The 23,240-nt window shown below is 43.2% G+C and overlaps 1 protein-coding gene across 1 annotated transcript in view; it reads left to right on the top strand.

Moving 5' to 3' along the window:
* LOC311233455 (cationic amino acid transporter 2) overlaps nucleotides 1-23,240 on the top strand; it is a gene marked incomplete at both ends in the record, with an annotated part of 63,582 nt that overhangs the window by 7,037 nt on the left and 33,305 nt on the right. Inside the window, 4 exons of the mRNA XM_084320422.1 lie at nucleotides 4,287-4,442; nucleotides 5,073-5,229; nucleotides 10,056-10,192; nucleotides 10,515-10,737. Coding sequence (XP_084176548.1) covers nucleotides 4,287-4,442; nucleotides 5,073-5,229; nucleotides 10,056-10,192; nucleotides 10,515-10,737 — 673 coding nt within the window. The remainder of the gene's footprint in view (nucleotides 1-4,286; nucleotides 4,443-5,072; nucleotides 5,230-10,055; nucleotides 10,193-10,514; nucleotides 10,738-23,240) is intronic.

Genomic DNA, 23,240 nt, shown 5'->3' with positions numbered 1-23,240 from the left:
CCGTGTACTGTGCTCTGTCCTCGCGCGTAAAGTCTGGGAACGTCGGTGTGCCAAGGTAAGATGCCATGGATGGCTGGTACATTGGTGAGCGTAGGGGAAGAGGCCTCCTGGGCGAGTCTCCCTGTACGTGTGGTCGTGGGTTAGTATTTGGTGGGTACCAGAGGCCGGGTCCCCAGGTGCTGTTCCTCGGTGCTGACTGTACGTCAAACTCACCCTTGAGTTGGGTCGGGGGTTTGTAGTGCAGTGACTCGAGGCTGAGGTCGGGGCTGTACTGGGCCTCCTGGTCCAAAGTATGTTCGTGCTGGTGGGCTTGATATTCCTCCTCTTCCTCTTCTAGGTCCTGGAGTCTTCTAGTTAGTCTCTCGGCGACGTAGGCCGGTTCTTCCCGTTGGCTGGGTCTCGTATGGACCGGTCGGGGAGGGGGCTCGGAGACGTAGACAGGTTCCTCCTGTTGGCCGGGTCCCGGGTAGCTTTGTCGGGTAGGGGAAGGTGCCCTAGACCCTTGTCGTGATGATCTCCGGGAGCTCCGTGCGGAGAGAGGGGGTGTCGCTCTGGCGATCAATTGTTCTATCATCTGCGCCTGCAGCCGGTCGCGCTCTGCTTCGCGCTGCGCATTGGCGGCGTCGCGCTCTGCTTCGCGCTGTGCATTGGCGGCGTCGCGCTGTGCATTGGCGCGGTCTCGTTCGATGTTCTCTTCCGTCTGAAGGCGCCTCTCCTCCAGTCTGATGCGGTCGTCCTCGCTCCGTTGTTGCGCCTGGAGGCGCTCTCGTTCCGTTGCAGAGTGTTCGCGCTCACTAAGGGCTTGCGCTTGGAGTTGCGCGTGGAGGCGCTCTCGTTCCGCTGCAGAGTGTTCGCGCTCGCTTAATTGTTGCGCCTGGAGGCGCTCTCGTTGTTCGCGCTCGCTCATTTGTTGAGCCTGGAGGCGCTCTCGTTCCACGGCAGAGTGTTCGCGCTCACTTAATTGTTGCGCCTGGAGGCGCTCTCGTTCCGTAGCAGAGTGTTCGCGCTCACTAAGGGCTTGCGCTTGGAGTTGCGCATGGAGGCGCTCTCGTTCCGTGGCAGAGTGTTCGCGCTCACTAAGCGTCTTTGCTTGAAGCCGGTCGTGCTCACCCTGGAGTCGGTCTCTTTCGGTTGAGGCTGTCAGCGTGGCGATCAAGGCTTGCGCCAGTCTCTGGTCCGCCTCGCTGGGGGATGACACTGACGGAGGTGATCGGGTGCTGACAGGGCTTGTTGGAGATCTGTTCTCCTGGCGCGCTCCGAGGTCTATCTCCTGAGCGCGGTACTCTTCTCTTGGTTGTGTGTCGGGTTCTATCCCTGGAGCGCTTTCTTTATCCTGGAGCGCTCCGGGGTCTATCCCGGTGACGCTGTCTGGAGGTATAGTCACGTCATGTCCCACTTGGTCCCCCCTGTGAGCTAAGTCAGTTTGGCTTGAACCCACTGGGGTCTCTACTGGCAGGGTCGCCAAGTCGATAGGATTGGGCATGTTTAAACTATCCGATTTATCCGTATTTAACGTCTGTTTAGATAAGCTAGGGGGTAGAACGAAAGCGAAGTCCTCCAGATATGGAGGTAGCTGACGTTTGCGCTGCGGGCGTTCTAGCTTAGGGGAGCCGCTTGGAGAGTGTTCACCGCTGGCCATGTCAATATTAATATTATATTAAATATTACACTGATACCCTCCGGCTCGAAGGACCAATTGTAACTGAGGGGTTACAAAACCCTGACTGTATTAAAGATTGTGATAGATTAAACCACTGCTAGTTATGTACTTTAATTACTGGCCAGACAGTACATCAAATATAGATGGTGAACACTCACAAGAACACGGCATTGACAAAGAAATAGTATTTGAGGGTATTTTATTATTATGCAACATTAGGTTACAGAATGAGAATTAGGGTCGCGCTTGTATGGCGAAGAATATGCGTAAATTCAGTCAATAGCATGAGTCACTAAGAATAGCAGGAATCCTACGATGGGTCTAAGTTGACACCACCTGTCGTATAATAGCAACTATAGAAGGCAACGCTGGTACCGCCTGGAGACAATGGGTTCCCTCCGGGGTGTAAGGCCTGGAGGGTAGAGGAATGTTCGGATACTCAGTCTGATTCAATGAAGAATAAAGAGACTCCACGTACAGGAGTCGGTCCTTGTAAATCCCACGATCAGCAGCAAAGCAATAGTTGTAATCCAAATGCTCGATAGCACTGATGACAGCTAGCCAGCCTCTGTCCACGAGGCCAGCCCGAGTTGTAATCCTCACGAGGTTGAATCCCAAACGATAGTGGAAATCAACGAAGCTCTTCTCCGGGTAACACGTTCCAAATCAATATAATCCAACCGGTAATGGTTCTGCATTCGCCGACGCTGGTTCTCCTGTGCACATGTCCAACGGTTCTCCAACTAGGCCTCCTCGGGTGTGGGCGACGTATTTAGGCCACACACCCTGGCTAAGGTACACTAGCTAAAACACGACGAACCGCTGGGTAATGCTACACACGAACGAACTGTGGCCGCACGATATACAATAAATGAACGACTATTTACTTCACATTAGATTAGGTCGAACTTGACGTTACTGCATTAAACTCTGACACTTTACTATTCTATTCGCACATGTTCTCAACGCACGAGTTGCTCACTTCACCACGATGAACTACGTTGGCTTGTTTAGATGGACAAGCAGGTGCTCGGGGTAAGGTGGGGTAAGGTACTGCTGTGCGCACCTTGCGCTGTATATATACTTAAGTGACTATCTAGTCCCAAACCGCAGTCTTTGTCTGGTATCAATACGCTGTCTCCGGGCATGTTCTGACATGCCTGAACTTGTCTTTGAACCTGACGTTGGGGGCCTGCGAACTGGCGCCTAGGGGCGCTGTCCAATAAGGAGAGCGAATATTACTCTGGTTTGAACGCAGGTTTCTGAGGTGAAAGAAAGAGGTCTTGCAGAGGTGTTTGATGTGAGTTTCGTATGTGAGGTGGGGGTCCATTTTCACGCCCAAGTTGGTGACAAGGGTGGAGAGGGGAATGTCCTGACCGGAGAAGGAGATGGTGGTGATGGTGGATGACCGGACCTGGTGTGGGGTACCGATCAGCATGGCTTGAGTTTTGGAGCTGTTGACCTGGAGAAACCTGTGGTTCATCCACACCTTAGTCTCCTCCAGGCAAGCGGTCAGTGTGGGGGGTGATGAAGGTGATGATTGTGTAATCAGGATATACAGCTGGGTATCGTCAGCGTAACAATGGAACGTCACACGTGCCGGCTGATGATGCGGCCGAGGAGGAGCATGTATAGGGTGAACCCTAGTACAGTAAATTACCTAGTATGGTTGTCAATATTCCAATGTACAGTCTTGCTTGTACAGATGTACAGTGTCCCCCCCCCCCCCCAACCCCTCCTACCCAACCCCCCCCCCCCACCCAACCTCCTCCAATGTACAGTTTTGACGTCAAATGTATATACTCCCTTTTCTGGACTATTTTTGTATCACAAACAGTACTGTATTTGCAAATCTGGTATGTCATAAATGTATAGATGTAGCAGTACTGTCTATCTGTATGTCATGTATGTCATATATGTCCTGATGAATTGAAAATGGGGGACCCTGATGTAAACAAGATGAAAGTCTTTCTCTGGTCTGCATCCCCTTAACAATTGTGTGTATTGAGCTGTACTGTATTGTACCCATTCTACAATCTGTTAATAAAACTTTCAATCAATCAATCAATCAATCAGCAGGGGGCCGAGGACAGATCCCTGGGGGACACCGCAGGTGACGGGGTGGTTGGAGGATGTTGCGCCTCCAAGGGAGACACACTCAGTCCGACCAGCCAAGAGGGACTGGAACAGGCCAAGGGCTAGGTTGCGGAGTCCGACGTAATGAAGCTCACTATAGTTGGGGTCACGGCACCACTGTAACAGACCTTGAATTTGAACCTGGATTTAAACATCTCTACTGTATCCACACACACACACACACACACACACACACACACACACACACACACACACACACACACACACACACACACACACACACACACACACACACACACACACACACACACACACACACACACACACACACACACACACACACACACACACACACACACACACACACACACACACACACACACACACACACACACACACACACACACACACACACACACACACACACACACACACACACACACACACACACACACACACACGGTCAAAGGACTGTAGGCTTCAAGCAGGCCTGTATTAGTGTTCTTGTGTTGTCTTTGTCTCTTTACAGGGACATCCAGTGTGTCCAGAGCATGGAGTGGTACCTTTGATGACCTGATTGGTAATGTCATCGCCAACTCTCTGGGCCAACAGGCTGCTATGGACCTACCCGGCCTAGCTCCCTACCCAGACTTCTTTGCTGCTGGCCTCGTCATGCTGTTGGCAGGTAGGTTCCAGAATCTGTCATTAAAGGGGACGTTTAGAATTTGGACCCCTAGCCTTATTTCTTACTTAACCAATGATGTTGTTGATCGGTAGAGTCCTTTCTCCACGCAGGTCATGTTCCTCACACTGGATAGCAGCAACTCCCAGCTAGTTTGCCACAACAGGAAGGTATAGTGATGGAGCCACACGCTCCAAACAAACCCTGAAATAAACATACAACCCACTGAGGCCCCATGGACTTGAGTAGGAGCTGGGTGTCCAGTATGAAGCACAGCTTGGATTGTGCTGAGAAAGGACTATACTTGCACTTGCATATAACCCATATAACTCTGTATGTACAATAATGCTGTATATATATATATTTACCATATATATATTTATCCACATCTGTCCGTATATAACTGTATATACTCATTTTTACATACCTGTACTATATCTATTCTCTACTTACTCTTACTAGTTATACCACTGGCCAGTATGACTTACTACCATAGTGTCTTTATACCTGTATCACTGTACATACATCTGATTATCATTATTACTCAGTAATACTAATTTATATATACTCGAGTTGCATCACTTGTACATTTTATATTGCTATTGCAATTTAAAAAATCTGTTTCCTTCCTAGGAATTCTCGCGTTCGGTGTAAAGGAGTCTGCCATTGTAAATAAGGTTTTCACGGCTGTAAATATCGTGGTGTTGTTGTTTGTCATCGTCGCCGGCTTCATCAAGGGGGACATCAACAACTGGTACATTACTGAAGATGCTGTCCTGAACGGGTCTCTGTATGAGTATGAACTCTTCTTCTGTACCATGTTTTAAGGGACAATGCTGGCGTGGTGATAAACCCATAAATATATATCACTAGATGACTCACCCGCGCTGCTGGCCAACGGAGACTGACGTTGCCACATGGCAGCCATCTTGCGTGGGTGGAGCATGCCCACTCATAACATGCATGTCTATGGTGTACTGTATTGTATTGAAATAACCATAGCTTGTTAAATGTTCAACCGTTTGGTTTTAAAAACGTCAGAGATGTAGTTATCATACTGCATACTTATAATGGACTTTCATATGAAAATAAGAAAATATATAAAAAAAAATCTTCCAAGCAAGAATCATAGCCACGTTAATAACGTTTGTAATAAACCAAACCGTTCGTAAATCCGTCAAGATTGCAGTGAGTTAAGAGTATTTTTGTTTGTGCAGACCATCATCTTAAAGCAGTAGTCCACTCAAGCAAGATGGCCACCGGTGAACTATGCGGGAGACTCCACCTTGAGCCATCTAGTGTTTATATATCTATGGATAAACCTACTATAAATGTATCTACTGGTCACGCAAATAAGAAATGTTGCCTCTTGTCAAAGAAATCCATGTGCGCATTGGACAATAAAGACACTAGTGAGAGAGTCTGTTAACACAATCAAGGATGTTTTCAAAGGAAAACAGCGTTCATTTTCGCCATCTGTGAAATAAAAAAAAGGAACAGGTTTTTTTTGTTGTCTTCATTTTGACAACAAAAAAACCCTGTTCCTTTTTTTATTTCACAGATGGCGAAAATGAACGCTGTTTTCCTTTCCTGTCTACCAGTAATTCTGTCCTTTAAACTACAAATTGTGGGGTGAGAGGTAAAGTGATGTTTTACAGGAGGCCAGCAGCGCGGGTGAGTCAGTTAGTGTAACGGAGGTACTGTGTGTCTATACAGTCACGATGGACAGTGTTGTGAATTGTGACTGTGGACGGCAGCGGTACTGCAAGTAAACTCACTCCCCAGAGGCGTCCAGACCCATTACTTAGAAGTGAATTCACCTCTTGGTATAGTGGTCTGTGATGCCGCCCGTCACGCGAGAGACCGGGGTTCAACTCCCACTCGGGGCATGTCCGAACCGATCTGTTACATTAGCAATATAGTGAAAGTAAAAATCTGTAATCCAGAGGTAATGGATAGCCCCACCACAACAAATAAAAAGAAGGAATGGGGCGGCTACGTGGCGTAGTGGACAAGGCGCTCGCCACGAATGACGGAGACGCTGGGCTTGCCTGTTCGAGCCCAGCGCTCCACATTGCTTTCAGTTTAGCTGGTCGTTCATACTAATACACATTGGCCGTATTAGGGGGTGGGAAACTGATAGGTGGGGATCGGGCGTTGTGGACAGCGACTCCTACAGGTCGGTTGGTGCGCCTGCGCAGTAGAATCAGGAAGTGTCGGGGGCAGCGTGAGCCTCCCACGCGTTACTCCTCGCCACTGAGAGATCGAGCTGCGCAGGTGAAAAGATGCGACTGCTGTTACCTCAAGTACCGGAGGGGACTTGTGCTATGTATGACTTAGTCCACATTGCAGCCGGCTTGTGGGAGGCAAGAAACAGCGTTCGTGACAGGGGAGGGTTGAATTGGATGATACGAAATTGGGATGGGAGAAAACATAGAAAATGGGAGAAAAAGTGGATAAAAAAAAAAAAAATAAGGAATGGATACATGCTGTCATTCTATAGTTGATTGACATAGCATTATGATTTACAAACGTTTCAAAAAGCATATTGCATACCTGCCAAAATGATTGGAAGTGAATGAGGTGCCTGGGAGCGATGGTGGACAGCTGGGACAGCAGTGGTCACTAGCTTACTTGTAGATGGTCTTCTATAGACGTAAAACTTCTGAAACTTAACATGAAAATGAAATATCCCTTTAAGTGATTTTTGTACATGCTGAGAGGACTCCCGGTTAATGACAAATGAGACAGGCTTCTTTAACACTTTGTATGCCACTCACGGCTTTTCTCGGGTTTACCCCCCGACCGTTGAACGCCACGTCACGAGTATTCTGGTATTTTTTTAATAATTTTTATTATTAGCGTTCTGAAATCATATTGCATCAAGCGAGCCTACCGTTGGAGATCCAGGCACTGCCGGCGCTCAGATGTGAAAAAAGCGCCCCCTATCGTCTCCCAGATGGTAAATCACCCTTTTGGATTGGACTCAATGAAAGTGAATGGGAGAACGGATTTCTGACTCCACATTTTACTTCTCACTGATGTAACCGGGGTCTACCAGAGTTCATTCTGGAGCCTTGGTGCCACGGCGAATATGTGTTCTACTGTACACACGGTGGATCAATACAATTATCGATTTTTTCGAATGGCGATCGGAAATTGGAATAAACCATTTGGATACCATCTGACCTCAGGTAAGGAATCTATGTTATCAGTCTTAGGATAATCAGACTCGTTTTCACGGATATATAAGCGTTTCTCCTATATGTGATATAGCTGTTTTGACTGTTCAGATTCAGATTCAGAGTTTTATTTGCCACATGGAATCATACAATCAGAGTTTCTTCATTACACAATCATAAATAACATTCCATGGACAGAAGGAGCAGGAAGAAGAATAAATCTTATAGTTACCTGCCCCTTATTCCTAAACTAAAAAAGTATTTTCTTAATGGTCGGCGTACAACCTAATTTATACAAATAATAATTTATACCATTATACAGAAACTCACAGTCCACAGTTAAACAAAGAAAAAATTAAATAATAATAATAAAGAATAAAAGAAAGAGAAAAAAAGAAAAGAACTCACTATTCAGATCACATTTGATTTTCATACTGACTAAATATTTTTTTTATAATTTTCTTTGAATTGATAAACACTATTACATCCCTTAAGCTCGCTATGGAGAGAATTCCACAACTTTACACCAATAACTGAAGGACACATCTGTTTAAGTGTGGTACGTGCAAACTGATGTTTCAAATTGTATTTTCTCCTACTAAACTCACTTTCTAAATGAAAAAGATTTTGTAGTTTTTCTGGCAGTGTATTATTTCTTGCCCTAAACATAATTAACATTGTTTGAAACTTAACCATGTCTTCAAGTTTAATTATTCTAGATTTAATAAATAATGTATTTGTGTGTTCTCGATAACTCACTTTATGTGTGATTCTTATGGCCCTCTTCTGTAGTATATATAACTGTAAAAGCCATCAGGAAATAAGAGCAGCGATTATCAGTGCGCGGCACGAGCGTGCGTGCGCACACATATACTATCGATCATCTAGCGTTTATTTGAAAACGATTAATAAATAGGCCGACAAATGACAACGTTCTGTAATATTCCAGTAAAAGACGATTATCATAGAATGTGTTGTTTTTTCCGCGAAAACGAGTGATTTTCTAAATGCTATCAAACTGAAATGAAGCGATAAAAATACAATCTGCTTTGACAATGTTCACTGGAAAATTAGTCTTTGATAAGCGACGGGCAGATTGGACACATAGCCATAATTTAAAACATAGATTAGGCGATATTAACGTTAACATTGTGGCATTCAAGGGGGTAAAAAGGAAAACACGGTTGGCAATCAAAGTGTTAATAAAGAGATGCTTCCACACTATTCAAACAAATTTACTTAGTCATAGTGTTGTTTGTTTGTTCTGTTAAGCCGGAACGTCCCCCAATTGGGGGTCCCTGCTTTTCTTCATCATGAATCGATCAATAGAGACCGTATTAGATCCCAAATTATCATATCATGGGGTATCATTGGAAAGCCACACTCATTGGCTACAACCCTGTCCAAATATTTTCTAGATCGCCAAATGATTGACGGAGCTAGAGCCCTCGGAGCTAGAGCCTCACGTATCGGCATGTAACTCGAGAACCGTTGAACGGATTTTGTCACCTGAAAGGGCAATTGACAGGCAACAAATAGGGCTTTAATTCTATCTATATATTGTTTTAAAAGAAATGCACACCCGAGCCCCTAGAGGTCGGCTAAGTGGCACATCGCGAATCGTCCCACATGTGGGCCCTTGGTGTTTTTTTTTGTTTAGTTTTGTTAGCCAAGAGTAAAGACTATAACCCTATCAAAACAGCAGTCAAAGTGTATATTAAAATTTTTACAGATTTTTTATAAGATTGACAGAAAATAAGAATTTATTGAAAAAATGCTAATTATATCTATTTTATCGTAAAACCGAGAGGAAATGACTAAATCCAGATTTAACCCTGCCATTGGAAAGAGGAGCCGTTAATAAGGTCAAGAGGAGAGGAGGAAAGAGAAGCCATAATAAGGTCAAATATGAATTTATAATTCAAATGGATTATCATTTATTACTGTATCTACAAATCCTTCAGTTTAATCATCTTCCCTTTATTCATTTGCTTAGATTTTTTATACACTTGATCTCAAGAAGGTGGTGAATGAGCTCAGTGACAATTGTAACATGGTGTTATTCACCGGCACAGATGCAAAAATAAATCATAATTTATATTCTCCTTTTTTTCATTACAATTTACTCAAGCCTAGTAACACACACAATATTCTGACACTGGAACATACCCCCAGGTCCCTAGATGCTCCTAGATACGAAGAACATGCAAATTGACCATGTAGAAGTGGAGCAATCTTCCATTTACTTAGGCATGTACCTTTAGGCGAAATTTCTGAAAATAGGGCTACAGCTTAACAGGTTCAACTTCACAGTGAGTGTGCTACCAAAATAAATAAATCAGATGAAACAGATGAGAAAATAATACCACTAACACTACTATTCAATAAATCAGTCAGTTAATCACTGAATCAACTCCATGTCTCCTCTCTCCAGAAACTTCACAGCTCGTCTGAATGAGACCGCCAACTTTGGCGTCGGGGGATTCTTTCCTTTTGGCGTTGAAGGAACGATAGCCGGAGCGGCGACCTGCTTCTACGCTTTTGTTGGATTCGACTGCATCGCCACGACAGGTCAATAAAAACCTACAGTGTTATTCTTGTAGATGTATACATTCTCAAACAGGAAATGCAAAAGCAAGGGATACTTTTGTGATACAATCTTTAAAAGGAATACAACTTTTCATCCCAAAATCTTTATAATTCTGCTAATTATTTAGATTAACTTAAAAAATATATTGTATAATGATTAGTAATATATATGATTGATGGCTGTATAGAAGAAATCCACACCTCTGCATGGATCCAAAACGGTATACCTTCATATTTGGTACATATACCTCCTGGCTCTAATCTGGCTCTTATGGAAATGCATAATTTGTTCCCTCTCTCTCAGGGGAGGAGGTCCAGAACCCTCAGAAGTCCATCCCTCTGGGCATCGTGGCCTCACTGCTCATCTGTTTTCTGGCGTACTTCGGTGTGTCTGCGGCCTTGACCCTGCTCATGCCCTACTACCTGCTCAGTGTGCAGAGTCCTCTGCCAGTAGCCTTCACATACATCGGCTGGGGTGCGGCTAAGTACGCCGTGGCTGTGGGCTCCCTCTGTGCGCTCACCACAAGGTACGCAGGAATAACATGTGCAGAAAGCTTCGATAATCATCAAGTATCATAGTAAACGTCATAGAGTATTTAATTGTTCATAAGATCATGTGTATTAGTGAGTGTATTTTTATTAGATGTGAAGCACACCATAGAGCGGCAATGTCACCCAAGTAAAAAAAAGGCATACTTATTAAGTGTATTTTCTGAAATTATATTTTGTATACTGTAACTGTAGTATACTTTTTATGTACTCAGAAAGTATACTAACACTGAATTGAATTGAAAACACTTAAGTTGTACTTAAATACATTGCAATTATACTTTGTATGTATTCTGGCTACTTTTGCTGACCAAAACAATACACCTTTAAACTCTTAAGCCCGGAGCCCTATTTTCTGAAAATCCGCCTAAAATACATACCTAAGTAAATAGAATATTGCTCCACTTCTACAAGGACCATTTGCATATTCTTGGTATCTAGTGACATCTATGGACCTCAGTGAATGTATTCCCAGTGTCAGAAATATTGTGTCTATTACTAGGCTTGCTTAAATTGTGATGAAACAAAGGAGAATATGAATTATGATTTTTCTTTGCATCTTTGACAGTGAATAACACCATGCTAAAAATGACCAGGCATGAAAAACTGCCACTGATCTCGTTCAGTACCTTCTTGAGATCATGTGTACAAAAGATCTAAGGAACTGAATATAGGGAAGATGATTAAACAGAAGGTTTTGTAGATACAGTACTGAATTCTCCCATCCGGACCAATGCAATTTGAAATATTATTATAGAATATAGAATAGCAGGCTTGACTTCCGGTTTGAGAACAACATGTAGCAGACACGTTTGGTCAAAGCTCCGCTCCCGTCAACGTTAATTTCGCTTCAAAACCTTATTTGCACAACACTAATGAGTTTAAACCTCATCGTATATATTAAATAAGACCTTCTACTAACTATATCAAAAGAAATAAAGATTCAACATGGGACCTAAGGAAAAGAAAGAGACTGGAAAGAAACACGGAGTAGACAGTACAACGGAGCAAGCTGTGACACGCTCATCGAGGGATACAGCAGCGGCCAGTACAACGGCACCGATGTTGACTTGCCCCGTTGGGGAGACAGTAGCTGATGATATAACAGGCCCGATGACGACTTGCCCCGAGAGGGAGACAGCAGACGACAATATAACAGCACTGGCGGGGACGAGCTCCGTGAAAGAGAACGCAGTGGAAATTGAGAAGAAAATATCCGACAATACCGCCGTAACTCCCAACGCTCCTACAACCTCGACTGATACAGGCAGGGAGGATACACCACTCGATTTCAGGTCTCTGACTAACCTGATAAAGGATCGGATGGACGACTTCAAATTACACATCGATGCTAAATTCGAAGAGGTTAAAATAGCGGCCGCAAATCAAACCCAGCGTATTACTGCAGTGGAAAACACTGTGCTCGAGATCACGTTGAAAGTCGAGGAGAACAAGAAGACTGTTCACGATGGATTCATGGAGCTAGCGGCGGAGATACAACAGGTGGACAAAGCGCTTTGGAAGAAAATACAAGACATCGAAGAGGAAGCAATGGAGAGGCGGCTCGAGACCGAACGTCACTACCGTAGATATAATGTCCGTATTGTGGGATTGGATGAATCAGTCAATTGCACAGACGACACATTTCCAACAGTGTTAGCTGGAATTCTAGGTAAACAGATCCTCCCTGCAGTGCCGTTAGTGGACCATTGTTATAGAATCGGTACACGGGACCCCAAAGGCAACAAGACGAGGGTTGTCATTGCTACTCTGCGCAAAACAGAAATAAGAGACGCGATCATCAGAGAGGCACGCAATCAATGGGGGAGACTGAAATATAATGACAAACCAGTGTCTTTCTACAAGGATTTATGCAGGGAGGCCATTTCCCGACGTGCCCCTTACAAGGAGGTGCTGCAGAAACTCTACAGGAGAAAACTTAAACCCAGTCTTCGATACCCAGCGTCTCTCTCCATCTTGGGGGAAGATGGTAAAAGATTCGGGTTACGCTCGCCTAAAGACGCCGAAGAATACATGAGGCAACAGGATATCGGCCCCCGGGGGCCGGTCGCACCATAGGCCCGTCTCAGAAGACAAGCCTATTCATCTCTCTCTTTTTCTTACTTTTTATTATTTTTATTAGAATGACTTTGCCACGGCTCAACTACAAAAGCGACAGCAGATATGCCTGTAAGCAACACTGAGGCACAAAGTGTTTAATACGAAACGATAGGCACTATATTTATAGATTTCTGGTTTTTGGGCAGGCAATAATCCAACATTGACATTGGGAACACTCTGGAATATTCTGGATTCTTCTTTCGACCGTTCAGGGACACACTGGAATATACTGGAAAACACTAGAAGGACATAACTCTTGGACAGGAAGATTATTCTGGAACATAACATCAGTGTTTACAAATTTACAAGGGTATTCTACAACTTTCTAGAATACACTGTACTCCTACAATGAAGGCCTGTAACAATAACATCCGGTATGTATATGCATATGAACCAGATATGGAAGTTCAATAAGGTTTTAAAAACATCATCCTCATCTAAAGGTATAAGCATGACAAGGTTATTTTAATATTTTAAGCAATTGCTCCACTGCTTTAGGGATTTGCATAATTTAGTTCTAAAAATCTCTTTTTTTTGTTGAGTTTTATTTTATTTCTTATTTTTTTAGTTTTTTTTTCTCTTTTCTCTTTTCTTTTTCTCCTTTTTTTTTGAAGGTTCCAACATATACAAGTTAGTATAAGGTTCAAATAAATATACCAATGGAGGTATATTTTTCATTTTTCACACTATTCTTATTACATTAATGGGAAGGCGCTAGACCAAGAGTGACATTCTATTAAATTAGAATGAAAGTTTTAGATCCTATGGCAATTAGCATAGGAAGGTTAGGGTTAGAAGGCTCATTTTGGGCAATCCGGTGGTTTAAGGGAGGGAGTCATACGCGTAGGGTGTGTCTATGGAACACAGCCCTGTACGACTCTCTGAGGGAGGGGGACTTAGGGGATTATTATTTGTATATATGTATGTTTTTAAGCTCGGCTCTCAACGGGACCTCAATAGTTGGATGTATATCCATTGTAGATTCGCACTCCAGAAGCATTACCAACAACTACACAACAACATGTATAGATTATGGCTAGTTTGAATATAATGATCTGGAATACTGGGGGAATAAATAATCAACACAAACGCAAAAGCGTGCTCACACTGATGAAAAACAAACAGGTTGACGTGGCTCTGCTAAGCGAAACGCACATTTTAGTGGAAGACAAAGCTACATTAGCGGACAACATATACCATAACATTAGTCACTCTTCCTTTGGAACGAGAACCCGTGGGGTTGCCATAGTCGTAAAACGGAAGTTGGATATTGAATTGAAGGGAGTATGGTCTGATGCAGATGGTCGGATAACTATAGCTAAGATTGTATACAAGAACAGGAAAATAGCGTTGGTAGCGGTATACGCCCCAAATTTGTACGAAGCTGATTTCTTCACTACACTTACCAGAACAATGTTAGACCTTCCTGAATACTCATTTATAATTGGTGCGGATTTTAATGCCATTTGGGATCCAGGGATGGATAAATCTTATCCCTCCTTTTCCAACGAACAGAAAAATGCATCTAATGCGTTAAAGGATTGGTCGAAGAAGACAGGTGTAAATGATCTATGGCGATCACTCAACCCCACGACCGGAAGTACTCTTGTCGATCTGCAAGACATAACACACTTTCCAGAATAGATTATGTTTTTGCATCCCGAGACTATTTGATAACTATGATGTGGAAATGGTACCCAATGCATTATCAGATCACTGTTATTTACTCCTAAAAGGATCATTTGGTATACTGTCATCCCGAGCCCCAAGATGGCGATTTAACTCGATGCTGCTTAATAACAAGGAATTAATTTCACAACTCAAAGAAGCTCTCTCTGTATTCCTACTGGAGAATGCGAAATTCGGTGCAGGACCCCAGAATGTTATGGATGTCGGTAAAGGGATTGATCAAGGATTTCACCGGGTGCTTTTCCTCCAAAATACGCAAGAATCGTTGCTCAAAACTGGCGGAACTGGAAACGCTTTACTCTACGTTATTTACTTCTTTACAATACAACGACTCTGTTCGACTGGAAACTCAAATTAATGTGCTAAAAAAAGAGATTAACGCCATTTATAAACAACAATCTGAAGTACAAATACGTAGCACAAGACAACAGCATTACTCTCAAGGTTCTAAACCAAGTCACCTACTAGCTATGCGATTAAGAGTCAACGCAAAATATGCAGATATAACTACCATTAAAGCACAACAAGGACTTGTTACAGACCCTAAAAAAATAAATGCGACATTCAAAGAGTTCTACTCCAACTTGTATAAATCAGAAACGACCTTCGATCAAAACAAAATGGACACATATCTTAATCAAATTAACCTCCCCAAACTATCAGAGGATGACGCTAAACAGTTAGAAACACCCATCACACTAGATGAACTCAGGAAGGCCATATCCGAAATGCAAAGTGGTAGGGCTCCAGGAAGAGACGGTATCCCACCAGAAATGTACCTCTCATGTTGGGACATAATTGGACCCCTATTACTTAATATGATTTTATACTCAGTCAAGGAGGGGAACTTCCATAAGAACGACAATATTGCACTCATAACAGTCCTCCTTAAAAAAGACAAAGACCCCACAGAGTGCGGTAGTTATAGACCCTTAAGCCTCCTCGGAACCGATATCAAACTGTAATCTAAGGTATTAGCCATCAGACTTCAAAAACATATGACGTCTTTAGTTCATCTGGATCAGACTGGCTTCATAAGAGGCCGCTTGATCACGGATAACATAAGATGATTACTACACGTATTAGATGCCAGCAAGGACGACACCACACCTAAGGCGATGCTGTCCCTGGATGCGATGAAAGCATTTGATAGGTTGGAATGGTCGTATCTATGGGCAGTATTAGAAAGGATGGGGTTAGGAAAAGGATTCATTGATATGATTAAAGTATTATACAAAGACCCATCGGCCATGATTACAACAGGTATAATCACCTCCGAAATCTTTCCGGTATCACGCTCTTCTAGACAGGGTTGCCCTCTTAGTCCCGGACTATTCGATTTATCATTAGAGCCTTTAGCACAATATATAAGACAATCCCAATCCATAGAACCAATCGTAATCAAGGGCACACAACATAAGATTTGTTTATATGCAGACGACGTAATACTGTTCATGCAAAACCCCAACACCGCAATGCCTCATCTTCTCAAGTTGATTGATCGGGATTTAAGATAAATTGGCCAAAGTCGGCTTTTCTTCCACTTAACGCCCCTGCAAAAAAAATTTACTCCTTCCAGAAGAAATACCAAGGGTTAAACACTTTAGATGTTTGGGAGTTGAAGTATTCCCTACCATAAGCCAAACGGTGAAGCACAATTACATAAAAATCCAAAATAAAATCAAATACGACTTTGACAGGTGGTCAAAACTTAAAAACTCAGTACAGGCACGGGTATCAATAGTTAAGATGGATGTCCTACCTAGAATCAACTTCATCAGCTCAATGCTACCGTTAGACCCTCCAGATGGTTACTGGAAAAAATTACACTCTTCCGCATACAGATTTATTTGGAATAACAAACCACCACGTATAAAAAGATCCACCGCACAGAGAAACAAAGCCGACGGAGGTATGGCATTTCCAGATTTTTTCCACTATTTTAAGGTGTACACTTTAAGACCACTGACAACCTGGTTTGATCCCCAAGCATCAGTATCCTGGAGAAATTAAATAGTAAATATAGTAGCACCACATAGACTGCAGGACATAGTATACACCAAATTATCAATTAAGCAATGCAAACTGAAATTTGGCCCCATTATTACTCATGCGATCCGGATATGGCGTGAAACACAAGAAAAATATTCTAACCCACATAAATGGCATAATCATACTCCCTTATTCAATAACAATGCACTCCTGATTGGAAAACGACCTATAAGATTCCCTAGATGGGAAAAGCAGGGCATACACACATTAGGAGATGTTTTCAACAAACAGGGTTTTTGTAGTTATGAGGAAATACACAAAAAATGTAATCTCACCAGTTCCACATATTATTTTTACGCACAGTTATTGTTATGTTTGAAGGCTCATGGTGTCCCATTAAGGATACCAATTGTACACCACAGATACCACAAATTCTTCTATGAAAGAGAGACATCGAGAGGTTTTGTATCAGATTTTTATCATCAATTACTAACGTCCTCGTATGAAATCCTCCACCTAGACTCAGTCTGGAGGAGGGATATACCAGACCTGGAAATAAATTTTGATTGGCAAGAAGCCTGGGCAAATGTTCGACTTGCGTCACGTAACCCGGACCATCAACAAATCAATCTTAACTATATTCATAGGACATACCTGACTCCTATAAGACTGAACAGAATGGGTCTTAAACAAGACTCCAGATGCACCTTATGTACAAATGGGGATGAGGGTACATTTATGCACATGTATTGGGACTGCCCACCAGTTAAGATATTCTGGAAAGAAGTGACCCAGCAATTATCAAATCTCTTAACTCTGAATATACCTGTACACCCCTCTGTATTACTGTTGAATGATGTTTTTGAGTTTGCAGTCCCTATACAGCTAAAGAGATTGGTTTTATCTGGTATCACAGCGGCTAAAAAGCTGATAGCATCACTCACGATGGTTTCAACCGGAAAAAATTTGCCGAAAGGCCTGGATTCTTACATATCTCGATGTGATTTATCTAGAAATATCTACAGCAAGAATTTTGGGTCTCAGTGAATCCAAAATTATAATGTGGTTAGAAGTGGTGGAGAGAATAAAAGATAGCATATGAATTGTAGTGCCTGGTTAGGAGCGAATGATAATGGATGGATAATCCAAGGGGGGGCCCGGGGGGAGGGGGGAGCGAGCGAGAGCATATGTGTATAGGGTATTAGATAGCAAGTACTGTGTATATCTTGTATAATACATTTATTTAAATGGTGATTGCATTGGATGTGCACTGTTAATTAATGCTTGTTGTTGTGAAGGATCAGATTAAACCGAATATATATATTTATTTATCGATATATATTTAATAGTATTTGTATATCGTTTGATATCCCTTGTATATTTCTTGTACATATACACTGAATATCCCTTTGGTCTACTAACAGCCCATAATAGTTTCATTCTCTCATTGGACAAGAACTTGGCGCCAGCAGCCAAGCCCCTTGGTTCAAGTTCAATCGTGCCGACGAACATGTCGTTACTAGCCCCGGTTCCGCGTAGGAATACGTCTGCCGAAATACGAATGGTACTATTTGTTCACAGCGCATATATATATGGCGCAAGTAAAGTAGAACTTCCCTTAGCCCTTAGTTCTTTACCCTCCAACCTAGTGGCAAGACGTTAAGCCTCACCCACGATACACGTGTGGTGCAGTATGGTCAACTTGGCCTCAGAATGGCATTGAGACATCGTGTGGATTAATAGTTGAATTGTCATAGTTTGGCACTATACCGTCGAGTGGGACGTATTTCTATTAAGTTAATAATAGTCTATTATGTATGGTGCATCGTTCGGTTAGAGTTATAAAGTGAGCAGTACCCCCATCGTTTTCCTCGCGTTATCTAGAGTCTTAACCAGGCTGGGCAGACCACGTGTGGTGCTTTCATCCGAGGAGTTCTGGGCAAGGACGAGTGGACCTGCACATTGGATTACCTTACCCGGACGACGGCGAGCCCTACACGGCTTGGATTATCTACTTGCTTTGGGTGCTTTGATTATGCCATGGATAACAGCCAACACTGGTAAGTGTTGGAACTACCCCCGAGAGGAGTCCAGGTGAGACGGCGCTCTAACCCGAGTGAGGTCGCCTCACGTCTCTTCGTTGTGGACCGGCAGCTACCGTCTACAAGAGGGCCCAACTGTATTCATCTGTGGACCAAGGTTCTGTGGGCACCGTGTTCAGCACTCTGAATTCTCCCAAGAAATCGTTGGCCAGATGGGATATCGCCAGCGGCTCTCCTAACCCCCCCCCCCCCTACTGACTTACAACCAGCGGGACCCCCCTTTAGTATATCCAGCTATAATCATTAAGTACCATCGCTATAGTTCCCTAAAGAACCAGGTTGTATACTTGCTTCCTGCGTAACCAGAGATTGGACATTCAATGTTGATTTGCCTACGAATACTCATTTGCCTTACAAGTGCATTCAAATCATAAATGTCATTACGTGAACGTTGTATATACCCTTTGCTATATATTAAAGATTCGACGGATACATTTGTGTGGACTTGGTTTCATCAGGTGGGAAAGTGTTCATCATATCTATATCATGTACTGTGTGGCCAGTAGTTAAAGTACATAAAGCGGTAGTGGTTTAATGATACCATACTTATCAATACAGTCAGGGAATTGTACCCCTCAGTTACACTTGTATATCTAATTTTATGTTGTTATGTTTATGTTTACGTGTTTGTTTAAGAAATAATAAAAAAATAAAATACAAAAAAAATAATAGCAGGCTTATATACCTTATTATAGGCAATTCGCACATTTATGGATTGTGCCAAATCTTATATTTCAAATGCCCGAGTTCAATTTGGATTTAGTATCACCAGGCGTGCATAAGAACAGATAATGAAATCTACTGTATGTACAGTAGCTTTTTTATTTTTGCCATGGTGCCACCATCTTGAAACAAATTTCAAATCTGATTGTTGCTACATGCTAGAAATAGGGGAGACAAACTAACTGCGCTCCCATATATGCCAATGACGTTAAGTTTTGTGGTTTATTATCCTGAGTAATAAGAGATATTAAAAAAAATCATACAGAAGTAATTTGCTTGAAGCCCCATAGAGGCCTTTGGGAATTCCCAGCGTTCAATTTTTCCAAAATGGTCCATGGCCAGACTCGAGATATCTCGGGTTTTGGTCGTTATTTCTTTTATTCAATATTTCCATTCATTACAGGCACACGGACTCTGGGTTAACGTGGGGAATCATCCTGAGAATGCCAAAGTGCAATACCGGCCGCATCCACCCAGGTGGCCGTATCGAGCACCCTTTGAAACATTATATCTTGGCCTGTGCGTCGATCAAAAGTCTCCGGTCTGACTTTTCTTTGTCGGGCAAGTGGAGTGGTTGTCCCGATCGGATTGAGAAGCGTGAAATGCTCCCAATGCATGATCTGTGGCGGATTATGTTGGCGACACGATCGACACCAATACTGGGACTCGCAATCGGATAATTGGAATATTCTTTTTGGGGTACGTCCTCGTGAAGGTCAGGACTATATGGTATCAATCCTGCTGTGATCCAACCATGACTTCACTTCGATCACAACATATGTGTGTAACATTACGTTATTGTATAGTAGTGTATATAGGAACCAGTTTCTCAGGAACTTAGCATGTCTTTTTTTACCATGCATATCTTGTGTCTTACCTATTTTATTTTTTCTATGCCTATTTTATTATTGTATTTTACACAATCAATGCAGGCATGACCACCCGCATTTCACTGTATGCCCTGGTATGTATGTGACAAATAAACCTCTTGATTCTTGATTCTCTTGATTCACAACATGTGCCGTTGGTGACAATCAAAGCGTCAAAAAATCTCCCCCCCCCCTTTCATGCATTCATGATGAAACATAATACCGATAATATAGATTTGATTTTGAAATAGTAGCGTGTACAGGCGAGAAACGGCAAAGTCTTTAGTGAAATGCACGTATTGCTGCATAGCGTAGTTTTCTGGGATTAGACAGGATTACTCTAAAACTATACTCATATTCACCACAGTATAAAACGGGAATGTATGGATGCAAATTAGTTTTCTTTAACACATATTGAACGATAGATAGTCGATGTCAAATGGGCCATAGTATTGTATCCATAGCTATAATATAGAATATAGTTAGCCCTGCAAACACTTATTCCTATCTCTTAGAGCTTGGCGTGGTAAGTACAAATGATGCTCAACTGCGTGGCATCCATTGAGTTAAGTACAAACATTTGTATTGCAAGTATACTCTCAGAAAGGTACATAATGGGTATAAATATACTTTTAAGGCATTTTGTAACTGAGGGGTACAATTCCCTGACTGTATTGTTAGATATGGTATTTAATACCACTACCTCTTGTACTTTAACTTCTGGCCATCCAGTACATGATATAAATATGATGAACACTTTCCCACCTGATGAAACGAAGTCCACACAAATGTACAAATCGAATATTTAATATAGCAAAAGGTATATACAACGTTCACTTGTTTACACTTATGATTTGAAATGCACTTGTATGGCAAATGAGTATTCGTAGGTAAATCAACATTGAATGTCCAATCTCTGGTTACGCAGGGAGTAAGTATACAACCTGTTTCTTTAGGAAACTATAGCGATGGTACTTAAATGATTATAGCTGGATACACTAAGGGGGGGGGGGTCCCGCTGGTTGTAAGACAGTAGGAGGGGGGGGTTAGAGAAGCCGCTGGCGGTATCCCATCTGGCCGACGATTTCTTGGGAGAATTCAAAGTCTTGAACACGGTGCCCACAGAACCTCGGTCCGCAGACGAATACAGCTGGACCCTCTGGTGGACGGTAGCTGCCGGTCCACAACGGAGAGACGTGAGGCGACCTCACTGGTGTAGAGCGCCGTCTCACCTGGAGTCCTCTCCGGGGGGTAGTTCCAACACTCCGCAGTGTTGGCCGTTATCCATGGAATAATCAAAGCACCCAAAGCATAATCCAAGCCGTGGAAGGCTCGCCGTCGTCCGGGTAGAGTAATCCAATATACAGGTCCAGTCGCCCTGGCCCGGAGCTCCTCGGATGCAAGCACCACTAGTGGTCTGCCCAGCCTGGTTAAGCGTCCAGATAACGTCAGGAACGATGGGGGTACTGATAACTTTATAACTCTAACCGAACGATGCACCATACATAAATAGACTATTATTAGCTTAATAGAATACGTCCAACTCGACGGTATAGTGCCAAACTATGACAATTCAACTATCAATCCACACGATATCTCAATGCCTATTCTGAGGCCAAGTAGGCCTTACTGCACCACACGTGCGTCGTGGGTGAGGCTTCGCGTCTGTTACTCTGTTGGAGGGTAAAGAACTGGACTAAAAGAAAGTTCTACTTTACTTGCGCCATATATATATGCGCTATGAACAAATAGTACCATTCGTATTTCGCCAGACGTATTCCTACGCGGAACCGGGGCTTGCCACGACATGTTGGGCGGCACGATTGAACTTGAACCTAGGGGTATGGCTGATGGCGCCAGGTTCTCGTCCAATGGTGGAATGAAACTATTATGGGCTGTTTAGTAGACTAAAGGGATATTCAGTGCATATTGTACAAGGAATATACAGGGGATATCAAACGATATACAAATACTATTTAAATATATATATATAAATAAATATATATATTCGGTTTAATCTGATCCTTCACAACAGCCGCCCCCTAATTAGTCCCACCTAATTAGCTAAGCAGAGACAGATTAACCGCACTGTCTACCACTCAAGGTCCGCTGTAAGGGTCAGTCAACTCACAAAGTCATGGGGTCATGGTCATCATCGATAGTATCTGGGAGTCGGGGCAGTTCTATTAGCCTCGCCACGGGTCGTGTGTAAGTGCGCCCTTGGACGAGTACTTCAGCTGCTCGGACCTTGCCATCGGCACCGGTGATCACTTTGCTTACGCGGCCAGCCGGCCACATAGCTCTGGGTAGTGACTGGTCGATAATCATGACGACTGTTCCTTCTGTCAAATTGTCTCTCTCTTTTACCCACTTCTGGCGGGTCTGTAGAGACGGTAGGTAGTGGAGTAGGAAGCTGCTCCAAAACTTGTCAGCTAGTACTTGACTGTACCTCCACATTCTTCGGCCGTTCGCTTCTTCAGGCCTGTACATTGTCTGGGGTAGCGCGGGGTCCAGCCGCTACATTAAGAGTGTGTTGGGGGTGACTGGGTCGACATCTGCTACATCACTGGAGACGTAACCGAGGGGCTTTGAGTTCAATACTCCCTCGATCTCCGTGAGGACTGTCATTAGGACTTCCTCCGCCACAGTCTGGGCCCCAAGCACGGCGTACAGGGCTGTCTTTATAGAACGTACTTCTCGTTCCCAGGTTCCACCGAAGTGGGGTGCGTTCGGGGGATTAAACTGGAAGTCAATCTGGGATGGAGCGAGGTGGGTCTTAAGTTCTGGGCCCATAGCTTGGAAGCTCTCTCTCAGCTCTCTTTCTCCGCCTTTGAAGTTTGTCCCGTGATCAGACAACAATGTAGACGGTTTTCCTTTCCGTGATGTGAATCTTCGGAAGGCCATAAGGAATGAGTCTGTGCTCATGGTCGGAAGGAGCTCGATATGTATCGCTCTGGTGGTCATGCATTTGAATACAATACCCCA

Source organism: Notolepis coatsorum (assembly GCF_963971535.1).
Source record: "Notolepis coatsorum genome assembly, chromosome: 8".
Classification (NCBI taxonomy): Eukaryota; Metazoa; Chordata; class Actinopteri; order Aulopiformes; family Paralepididae; genus Notolepis; species Notolepis coatsorum.
Note: the sequence above shows the minus strand (reverse complement) of the source record. Positions and strands in the feature narration are given on the sequence as shown.